The sequence below is a fragment of the Euprymna scolopes genome, chromosome 13, assembly GCF_053919585.1.
Source record: "Euprymna scolopes isolate OS-2025 chromosome 13, ASM5391958v1, whole genome shotgun sequence".
Taxonomy (NCBI): Eukaryota; Metazoa; Mollusca; class Cephalopoda; order Sepiida; family Sepiolidae; genus Euprymna; species Euprymna scolopes.
Window position 1 is genome coordinate 123534025 of NC_136494.1, and position 12296 is coordinate 123546320.

The 12296-nt window shown below is 32.9% G+C and overlaps 1 protein-coding gene across 1 annotated transcript in view; it reads left to right on the forward strand.

Moving 5' to 3' along the window:
• The window catches only part of LOC145292178 (arylsulfatase B-like), a 203233-nt gene that overhangs the window by 136055 nt on the left and 54882 nt on the right, over positions 1–12296 (forward strand). The window contains exon 3 of the mRNA XM_080138450.1: positions 9445–9631. Within this exon, the coding sequence (XP_079994576.1) occupies positions 9445–9631 (187 nt within the window). The remainder of the gene's footprint in view (positions 1–9444; positions 9632–12296) is intronic.

Consider the following 12296-nt stretch of genomic DNA (forward strand, 5'->3'; position numbering starts at 1 on the left):
ATGGTAGGTGCTTGACTGCACTTCAATCGATGCCCCCCCCCTTTGTAAAATGTTCGCAACAAATACTCGTCTAGCTGCAAAAACCGTTAGCAACTTTTGTTACTCTCTATCTATGCATAAAACAAAATGAAAAATCTATGAGCAGTTTATTTCCTAGAACTGCCCATCTGTGAAACACAATCCTAGAGTGGCCTCTAGGTCTTGATAAGTGGTGACTCCTAAGCAAAATAAAATATCCTTATTCGTAACTAGATCCCGGTATTCTGTTCTAAATGCCAAAGAATGCAGGATCAATAGTATCTGATTATTTGAAAATGTTTGAATTTTACGAATTTAAAAACTAAAAAGTGGCTAAAATTGCTTTTAAAAACAGAGGTTATCATTAATATATGCGTTGTTAGAAAAGTAATATCAGTGAAAAAATGTTCAATTGACTTTACGCAACAGATCATATTTTAAACTTAACATAGTGATATGGGATAAGGAAAAAGAAGCAATCTTAGTTAAAGTCAGTGTGCATAATAATGCTGGCTTATACAGAGCTGAGAGGAAAAAGATAACAAAATACCAAAATCTTATGGACGACAGAAGAAGAAACTGGAATCTTAGGAAAAGCATCATTCCAGTAATTATAAGAGTAACCAGGTTCATGAAAAAGAATTTTTTAAAAATGCCTAGTAGAATATACGCGGTGAACAAAGTGCAAGAGAAATAAAAATTGCGCTTAAAGGGATGGCTAGAATCTTAAAAAGATCTCTCAGCCTCTGAAATAGTGGGTGAATAGCTGGCATCTTCTCGGATACCCCAGTCCCAACAAAAACAAAAAGAAAATAAAATTGAAAAAAAACAAAAAAAAAAACAAGTATAACAAGGAGATTGTGAAAGAACGTCTAATCTGGCTTTGAAGATCACTCTTAGTTGGCTGAGCTGATTGACACAACACGTGACCAGTGAAGATTATCAGAACAGCTGCAGAAAATAGTAAAACAGGAGGCACCACTTCATCGTTTACCATTTGACTTGATCAACATACTGACACCCAAATAGAGCACAAGGTGTCGCAGCATTAAGAAATCGGCTTCTATAAACATCCACCACCACTCTTTTAAAGAAAACTAGCTTGGCTGAATCCAAATAATGCTACTCAACTAAAAGAAAGACAAGAGAAACATGATAGCAGACTTGAAAGATGCCACATGTACTACGACTGTCAAAAATAAGATTAAAACGTTCTGCTTTCAATGCATTAATTTAGAAGAAATTTATTCTTGATGGTCTTTATTATGATACTGTTACTAGCGCTAGTCAGCATTACCCAATGTGTATCTTCATTTCTGCCAGTATCCTATATATGTATAAAATCACCATTCGCCCATGTATAGATTATTGTTCTCATATCTCTGACCACTAGTAAATTCTTCGTAGACAGGGTACAAAAAGGAGTCTCTAATTTAATAACCCCAATACTGTCTACCAAGGTCAAGGTTCTGTCGCATCACCATCCCTCTGCTTGTTTTACAAGTACTTGAAAGAATGTTCTCAAACAAATTTACTACATTTGTATCTGCTCAATATAAATACTCTTGATTAATCGATTAATCAGCAAAATCCTATCCCCTAACTGTAACAGTTCCCAGGTGCAGGAAAACTTTCTACTCTGATAGTGTCTTTTGTTTATTAGAAATTCCCTTCTTGTCCCATATTCCCTCCGACTGTACAAACATGTAGATATTTAAATGTAATGTGAACAAACATCTTTCAGCTCAACTCTCGACTTAAGATGTCTCTTATAAATCGTGCCCCTAATTCACAATAGTCCTTTATGTGTCAGTGGCAATATTCTCTGTTTGAGGTGAATAAATGTAAAAAAAAAATACTTTGGAAGCATGTGGCCACAAAATTTCAAGTAAATATATTAAATGAAGAGGACTCTTTTAACCTTTGCAAGTTGCAATCACTTATGCAACTGGTACTAAACAGCATGTAATTATTACAATGCTGTATGAAGTTATTCCTCTCATTGGTGGAAACTTGGAGAACGTTTGGAAAATTCACATAAAATGAAACCAGACACAAACATTGAATAGCTTACTTGTTGATGAAGTTTACATTAAATCAGGTTGATTTGGAAAAAATAACAAAGTGCAATAAACAAACTAAAGAAACGATGTAAAGTAAAAAAAATACTTTGGATTCATGCGGCCACAAAATATGGAGGAGCAGGAACACAAACAGGGAATGTGGCCTTTCTTCTATGAGTTGAAAGCAAATCTTTTGTGGGTGTCCGTGGAGATTATGTATTGGGTAAAAACCTCCTCGAAAGATAAAGGTGCATTCCTGTTGATGATGTTGGCATGTGATGTAAGATCTGATGTTAAAACTTTGATCTTCTCTTAATATGAGCAAACAATGAAAAAGTATTGAGCTATGAAAACAATCACGAAGGTCATTCCAAAAATAAAGTTTCCTATTTTTTAACTTAAAAACTTGAAGTTCTACAAAGATAGGAGTGCTTCAGTCAAAAAGTGTGACCTTTGGTGCTCTAGAATTTATTTTTCTACATAGTCACCGCTATTCTTGATGCACTTTTGCTAGTGATGAACGATGGCTATGTATGGGCACCCAGAGCACTCTTCGCTATACAAAGGTTATTGCAAAAGTAAAGCGCCCCCCCCTATGTTTTAAGCTTAAAAACTTGAAGAGTTACGAAAACGCGAGTGATACGATTAAAATGAGTGACTTTTTGTGCTGTAGAATACATTTTTCTACATAGTCATCAGCATTCTTAATACACTTTTGCCAAATATTCAATGACACATCTCTGCTTCTGATGCATGTTTATGAGGGGTTTCTTGCTTAGAGTCTTACACCGTCAATATCTGCAACAGAGAGATGAAACTTTCAAGTCATGAATGCATAAGTTAAATCATCATAACAATGTAATTTGCCACCTCCTTTGATGCATTTAAGCAGAATAAAAATTCGAAAGCATTACTTTTGAAATGCCTCTTGTAAAAGTAACATTTAAATGAATTTTAAGGCATTGGCCTTATTGATGAAGCCAGTTTTTCATATATCATTTTTTATGAAAGCTATTCTTATCAACTAAATAAGGTAAAATTTGGCTGTATTTTACAGAAATAGTTTTAAACAAATAAAAATTAAAAAAAAAAAACTATATTTGAGACATTTTCTTGTTGCAGTATAGTGATGAAAGAAATGCAAGTATTTAGTGAAACTTAACGTTTTTGTGTAATTTGCTTCATGCAGTCATTTTCGAATATTCACTTGTTTGTAAACTTTGATAATATTTGTATGTCTGATCTTAAAAAGTTTCCATATAAACCAGAGGTTTTGAACAACTGTGCCACGGCACATTGATGTGTCGTAAGATGATTACTGGTGTGCTATGAATAGGTTATAGGTAAATGTTATAAATTCTTATAAGTGTAAAACAGCTCTCATATAATTTGTATCAGTTGTTTGTATTAATAAATGTTAACATATACATTATTACTTACTTTATATGATTAAATATTTAAAAAAAAACAAAGAATAAAAAAATTTATAAATTTTTTGTTTAAATTGTAAGATTTTTTGTAAATGTACGTATGAATAAACGTTGGTAAGTATAGTTAAATCATTAAAATATTCATTTTTTGTGATAGGTGTGTCGTCGGAATTTACAAAAACTCAATAGTTCCGCCATGTAAAAAAAAGCTTGGGATCCACTCATCTGCTTTTATTATAGCATCTATTTTAGTATTTTTCTTGCCCAAGTTCTTTCACATTGTTTATGATATGCGTCGGTTGCTTTTACGGCATATCATCCTTTTTCTAAGTTCTTAATATCTATAATATCTATAAATAAGTAAAAGTCATATAAATTGATGTATTAATATCTATAAATAACATTAAATACATTTTTAATATTAATATTAATTTTTTTTTAATAGTATTAATATCTATGAATAAGTATGAATCATATCAGTTAATATGTGGACTGCTGGGCACAGTTTCATGTGCTACTAAGGACATATGCTTGCTAACCCATAGGTTGGACTTCCAGCATGTACTTTCACTTCAGCTAAGAATTAACCTAGGAGTAATGGCAATTAAATGGCGGTTTCATGCACTCGACCTTAATTGGGGTCACATGTAAAGAAAATAGCAAAAGAATAAAAATAGCTGAAGAGATAAAAGGAATTTAAAAAGGAAAGAAAAAAAAGCACAACGAAGGAATGACTGGACAAAAATAAACGTACGAATATAAAAATAGGACACAAGACAGAAAAGTGAAAAATGACAGCTATTAAAGAAAGCGAAAAGATTTTAAGTGATAGAACTTTGAAAAATGGACAAAATAATGGCGACTAAAATAAATAAAGAAAGAATACAGAAAGAAAATAAAGAAAGACGGGCTCAAATATGAAATAAAACAGAGACTTGGACGAGTGTGAAAAGAATACATGAAGTGGGACAAAGCAAAAGAATAGAAGAAGTCGGGGAAAAAATTAAGATTAGACAAATTAGAAAAAGGAGGAAGGATGGATTATTTATGAAAAAGGAGGAAGGATAGATTACTTATAAAAAGGAGGAAGGGTAGATGATTTATGAAAAAGAAGGAATGATAAATGACTTAAGAAAAGGAGAGGAAAGATAGATGGCTTATAAAAGGAGGAAGGGTAGATGATTTATGAAAAAGGAGGAAGGATAGATGACTTAAGAAAAGGAGAGGAAAAATAGATGGCTTATAAAAGGAGGAAGGGTAGATGATTTATGAAAAAGGAGGAAGGATAGATGACTTAAGAAAAGGAGAGGAAAGATAGATGGCTTATAAAAGGAGGAAGGGTAGATGATTTATGAAAAAGGAGGAAGGATAGATGACTTAAGAAAAGGAGAGGAAAGATAGATGGTTTATAAAAGGAGGAAGGGTAGATGATTTATGAAAAAGGAGGAAGGATAGCTGACTTAAGAAAAGGAGAGGAAAGATAGATGACTTATTAAAAAGGATAGAGCATAGATTATTTAGGAAAAAGGAAGGAAGGATAGATGACTTAGGGAAAGGGGAAGAAGGATACATGCAATCGGGAAAAAGAATAGACGAATTTTAAAAACTACAAAAAGAAATAACTTAAGAAAAGATAGAATGAACAGATTAGATCGGAAAAGAAAAATTGACGAACACGGATGAAGGAGTAGAAATAGATACAATCGGAATATGCGGATGTGGAAAAAATGAACTCAGAAAAAGGAAAAAGGAAAACCAAACCTGAAAAAGGAAGAAATAATATACATAATAAAATAGAAATGCGTTTTTATTTTTTACGGTTAAAATCGATACGCTTCAATACTGCATATAAACTCTCTTCGGTTTAAACTCATAACTCCAAAATCTCGTCACTTATCTAAAATTAGGCTTTTCATCCAAACTGGCACCATCTCATTTGCATATAGGTAACGAGATTTCACTTTACTTTGCAAGACTTCCTATCATATAATCAGGATTTTCTTTCTTGCCCATAACCAGATCTTACTCACTGTATTAACTTATCATTGCGCACTCATATTACTTACAAAGAGTGGTGACAATGCATTTTATCACATGAAAGAAATGATATACATTCTTAGAAAAGTTAGAAATACGCCAACTCAAAAAGAGGAAACGAAAGAAAATAATATTAGAAAGCAACAAAGATAATAATGTCCATGAAAAAAAAAGTTAAAAATAAACTAAACCAAAACTAAGGAAAATTAAATGATACTATGAAAATAAAGAAAAAGGGGACAAAAAGAAATAAGATTAAAGAAAGAGGAAATAAATAAAATCATAAAAGGTTTAAGTAAACCTGAAATGACAAAAAGATGCTCAGCTTCGAATGTAAACAACGATCGAAATGGTAAAAACGTTAACACTGGGTTTTTTTTTCAGTTATTTTAATGGCATTCAACAACTGCTTTTACACTGAAATAAGATCAGTTAGTTTATATTACTTTGAAAATGTCAACGGTCTATAAAAATTCTTGCCTCTCATTTAATCTTGTTATTCTTGAAACGAATAGCTCTGAAATGCGCATACCAACAATGTTTGCATTAGTTCAAACAATTTTAAACTCATGTTTCAGTAAACTATACTTACCCATCTGCTGACCTAAACACTCCTCCCAAAAATTAAAACAATATTCTCATTTATAGACACAACGTCGTATTTTAGTTTTACTAAGTATTGAACTGTATCGATCTACATCCAACCCCACTTGTAAGAACACAATCTTTTAGATCTTCAAAATAGCTTCATCTGTTGAAGGCATTTCTGATGAACTGTATCAAATTGAAACTGCATAACTTCAGACAGCCGTGCTATGAATTTCTACTGAGGAGCAACTATTGCAAGGGACGAACGCCAACAGAATACTAATCCTGGTGGATAGTAGTATTTTTCCATTATGCTACTCTTCTAGAGGTTGGCGGTTCAATGTTCATGCGGGTAATACTAAGAATACAATTCTGAATTACTTAAGACTTTGACCCGGTCATGGCTGATGACACGAGAGCATCCCACCTCTGTGGATTAAATAAAATGTTCCATTCAAAATTCTATGCAGATTTCCGTGTTCGGCAGAAATATCCTCTTTTCACCAAGATACTCCTGAAGAAGGTTGGAGGCCGAAAAGCTGTGAGAATAAAACTCAAGAGGAGAATGGTCGTCTGAATAATTTAAATAATACAAGTTGTCATATTTTGTTATGCCTATTCAACATTCTTCAGGGACCGAAATAGCTTGTAGAATTGGTGAGTTTCCTCTTTTGAATTAAAACCAGGCATGATGGAAGTTTCCATATAAGAACAACTATCACAAGAGATTAATGCCAATCGAACACCGACTCGAGCAGAGAGTTCTAAGTAATGCCCAATTAGTAGATGAAGCAAAATAAAATGCAGGGCGTCTTTGCTTCAAGAGGTCAATGCATTAATTGAGCGAAAGCGAAATAAAAAATCATGCGTTTATATGCTCTATCTTTGAACGAATTATTTGCATAATTGATTCCTCAATTCGATGGTTTGTCATTCTTTCTTTTTTGCTAGGTATTCCTGTGTTCCTGTCAGCTTCCCTTCCTCACACCTGCAGCATACCAAACACTGTCTCTTTGAATGACAGACATAGGCAGTCTCATCAAAAACAGATGGCAGTTCATCCCGCCTTTTGTTTCTGCTACAATTTTAGATAATCATATTGTTTTTTAAAAATATTGCTTATCTTTATAATAATCAAAATGAATTAATTCTCCAAATCGAACAGTTTTGCCCCACTCTTATGTCTACTGATAAGATTAAAATCAAGATATAAAGATATTAAACCTTGTATCTAGAATCCTTATTAGGATAGAAATTTTCTATTTAAAGCTTAAACTTAAGGAGTCTTAAGAAGAAATTGAAACTTTGGGAATCTTGCTAATTACTGTCTTAATAATAATGGATCAAATTTAATGCAAATCTGAAATATTTTAATTTTTAAGGGGGACGAGGTTGTGCCCATACTATTCCCGCTAAAACCCTTTAAAATACTCCAAAGAAACTAAAATTTAAGGAATTTTTTTTAATTGATATCTAATACGTATTTTGAATATTTCACAAAAATTAGAGGTACGTAAATTTTCGTTAAAGGTTAGACAACTTAAGAAAAAGGAGGAGGGATAGATTATTTACACCCATTGTATAAAGCTAAATGTAGATCACATGTGGACCCCTTACAGCTAGCAGCTGTATTCCTATAATCATATAGATCAAGCTGCATTAATTTGAATTCGATGGTATTCATCAAATGAAGTTTGTTTAAAAAGGTTTAGAGATCAGAACAAAATTCACCAAGAAAATCAATTCTTTCTTCTTCTTTTCTTCTTCTTCTTCTTCTTCTTATTATTATTATTATTACTATTACTATTATTACTATTATTATTATTATTATTATTATTATTTACACACTAAATTTTTCACAAAAGACAATGAGTTCTCATTGCTCATTTAATAACCGTTGCAATTTAAAACGCATTCTCACAACAGCTATTTACCATTGATTCCTTGCTGGTATCAGCCGTTGATCTTCTCTGAAATTTAAGTCAGAATAAGCCTCCCATCGGTTCTACTACTCTCTGCACCCTTCAATTTGAGATTTACAGTGATCTCCCTCTTGTATCTTTCCATCCTCCTTGATCTTTCATTACCATTTTTATGGTATCAGCTAGAAATGATATTACCAAACGTGTGTTTTTCTTTGATAGTGATGTACTTGGTAAAATTTAGTTCGATGCAGAACTCTTCTGAAGGTTGAAGGTTTAGGTATTTAATTCAGTTATTATTTTGGATTGTTTTTAATACATGTCGATTACGGTCTTACTTTTGTTGTTATTCCAATTGTTAATGATGTAAATCACCTATTAAATAGAACTAGTATAAACTTGAATATAATTTGGGAACCATTAATTATAAGTAATAGGTAAAATCATCATTATATATATATATATATATATATATATATATATATATATATATATATATATCGTGTACAGAAAGTTGTTAGTTTAGACAGATCATTGTTACCGTCGGTTTCAAGCCCGATAATAAGGCCCGTTTAAGATATCCTTATCAAGCTCTCTTCAGCCAATATTTGTCTCAAAATATAAATACGCTCTTACAATTTGGATTTTCCTTTTAATTGAGCACTCTGCTGGAATTCTTTTTCCCAAAAAAACTAATCATATATATATATATATACACTTCAGAATAATTTTAGTTTAACAATCAGTTGGTATGGAAACCTGTGATTATAAGATTTACAAAATATTACTGGCAGTAATATTCTATAAGTATTATCCCATCTAAATAAAAATTGCTCGATGTGCAAGATAGAGCAAATAAATTAAATTGTGATTCAATGAATTTCAATGATTCAATGAATTTCAATAAGGTTTTTTTTAAATATATATATATATATAAATATATATATATATATATATATATATATATATATATAAAGTGAGAAGCGGAATCAGTAAAATACTAAATACAATTTAGTTTTAAGTGACACTTTTCTAGAGGGTTAAAGGTTCACTCTTCAGTGCGGACAATACTCAGGACACAATTGTGAATTGCTTAAGTCTTCTACCTGGTCATGGCTGATGAAATGAGAATCTGCTTCTGTTCAAAGTTCCGTGCAGATTCCTGAGGTTGACAAAAAATTCCCGAGTTCGACAAAAGACTTCTAAAGAAGGCCGGAGGTTACAATAATACAAATAATACACATTATCAATCCTCATCTCAAAAAGTTAAAAATATTCTCGTTTGTTTTTATGATGGCAAAATTCAAATAGATTTCCTTTCTACAAGATGAAAACGACTGACAATCAATAATTGTTTCATATTCCAATACTTCTGCTCTATTTCAGCATCATTTAGGTTTTCAACATGTCAACATCAAACCCATGCAGCCTACTGGCCTCCCAACAGACAGCCCACTTTTGCCCGAGAAACTCAAGGAAAGTGGATATGCGACACATTTGGTTGGAAAATGGCACTTGGGTCATTCCAAAGAAAAATACCTACCTACGAATCGAGGATTTGATTCGTTTTATGGTGAGTTGATATTTATTGCTCATTTGCATTGTAAAATATTAAATAATCTCATTTGATTAGAATAACCCTACAAATCGTAGTACATACTTACAACACTAGTTTAATGACCGTATCAAAAGATTTGCATATTATTAAGAAACTTTAAGAAATACCAAAGCACTTCATATGTAATTATGACAATACAAACAAATATAATAAAGCATAGATTACTATAATTTAGATTTGTTGTAACTGATTGTTGTTGTTGAATAACATTCATTCATCTCATATGAATGAGATGGTTTTGGTTGGCATTGGTTTTCCCGGTATATTTCTAGTTGGAATTCTTTCTAGAAAGGGATCGGGTACCTAAGGGAGGGACCCTGTGAAGATTGCCAACATTCTTTAGTGAAAGTATTTCTGTGGAATGAGCTGGATTTGAACCTGATATACCCAGGTTGTTAGCTCGAGTCGTCAACCACTTATCCACTGTCATCTCTGTGTTGTAGCTGCAGCTTAAGTTATCACTCTTTGTTATGTCCACTTGCCTCTAGGGATCATTTGTGTTGCCCTTTCTCCTATTATGTTCTGCAGCTTTTTTTGCAGATTTTCGAACGTAAGAGTGGCATGGAGTGATATATTATCCTTTTATCTCTTAAATCACAGTAAAACAAAAGTGATTTTTACTATATATAGTTTTAACCTTTAAAACTACACAAAAAATATTATTTTTTATCATTTGTTAGAAAACCATTTAGTCAGTAAGCCATTCAATCACCTGCAATCACTGCATCAACTTGCTTTCTCGAATCCACTATAGTACCAGTAATACTTTATTTTTTAAGGGATCATCAGTTGTTTACCATGAAACATTGTTTCGGGGATTTATATATATGGTGATGGGATGATTCCAATATTTTCCCCGATTCCAATACAATCACTGATTCCGTGCTAAATTCCCAATTCTGATACAATTACCGATTCCGATTCTGATTCCGATTCTTTATAAATCTCTAATGCAGCTAGCCAATGCTATGCGACACGGCCAGGCACATGTAGCCCATGCTACACAGCTAGACACAGCTAGCACTCACTTAAAGTGACGAGTCTTATTTTTATATAATACAACTGAATCGCGTTTCCAATTCTTCATTTAAAACGATGATTTTTTTCAGAAAAAAAATAACCAACTCGCATTTTAAATTCTTCATTCAAAGGCGACATTTTTTTTCTATAAAATTCATCTGAATTAAATTTGAACTTCTTCGTTTATAAGCGACAGCTTTTCTCTTTTCAGCAAATACAACCGAATCTCATTTTAAATTCTTCATTTAAAAACGACAACTTTTTACATACAAGTTGACCGAATCACATTTTAAGTTCTTTTAAAAGTGACGACTTTTTCAAAAAAAAAAAAATCCGATTCGAGTTGTACTTTACTGTTCTTCAAAACATGACACCACCATTTCTCAAAAGTCCAATTCAAATCGCACTGTTGATTCTGAAGATGTTTGTCTGGCGGAGGTAACGGCAGCCAATTCTTCAGGGCCTTTGTTGTCAATCATGACAGCTCTCATTCAGATTAACAGTTGTTCCGCACTCATCGTTTCCATCCTGAATGAAACACATAATATATGTCTGGCATTTTGCGGCAGTCCAGAAACGAATGGGCACATTAACCAACGTTCGAGCAATGGTCCCCCAACCAACCAGGCTAGGCGTCACAGTTCAGCAAAAACTTGTTCGCCATCTCATCAGAGCGAAGTTGTTGAGTGACAAACTGGTCATATGCATTAAATGCATCAGTAGCATACACGGTTATAAGGGTCTGTTTGACCTGGTATACATCTGCTTTCTGCTCAATAATCATAATCTCAATGATAGCCCTCAATTTAAGCACAGATAGAGAGTGGGGTGGGGGGACTGTTGATGGTTGTTTTAGCTAGATGAGCGTTTTCTGTGAAAGTTTGGCAAGGAGAGATGATAGATTGAAGCTCAGACGAGCACTTCCCGTAAAAATAACGATAGAGGAGAGACAAGATCGCAACACCTCTTCTGTAAGAAAGAGGTTGCAAGGAATAAAAATGGCATCACCTACTAAGTTTTGAAGGTGTTTTTGAACTTTGTCAAGGCAGGATAAGGTGCTCCTAGCAGCTCCTGCCCAGATATGGCAACAGTACTTTTATGTCTAGGGTGAAATGAACATTGTAACTTAGTATGAAGTATTAATATTATTTTTATTATACCCTTAAGTTTGTCTTCGTTGGTGTTTTTTCTACATAAGGCAAAACAACTGAGTGTTCATTTTTTAGTGTTTGATTTGTATTTTGCTGAAATGAAAAGTGTGTTTTTTTTTCCTTTTTACATAGGCATCACTACTTATCAAGGCTCAGAAGCCACTCGAGGATAAGGGTAAAAAGTGTACAGTAGTAAATTGGATAATAAAGTAATCTTTAGTAATGGAAATTCGGTAAATTTGTTAACTTAAGTGAAACGGCTCATCAAGAACTTGTTTACGTTGGACTGAAAGACAACCTGATTTTAGTCAGCAGGAAAGCAGGCAAATGGAAGACAGTTCCACAGGCGTGCAGTTCTAAGAAAGAAACTTTGTTCATGGAATCTATGTTTAAGTTTAGACAAAGATAAAGAATTGAGGAAATTATTGATAGTGTTTTCATCTCGACGA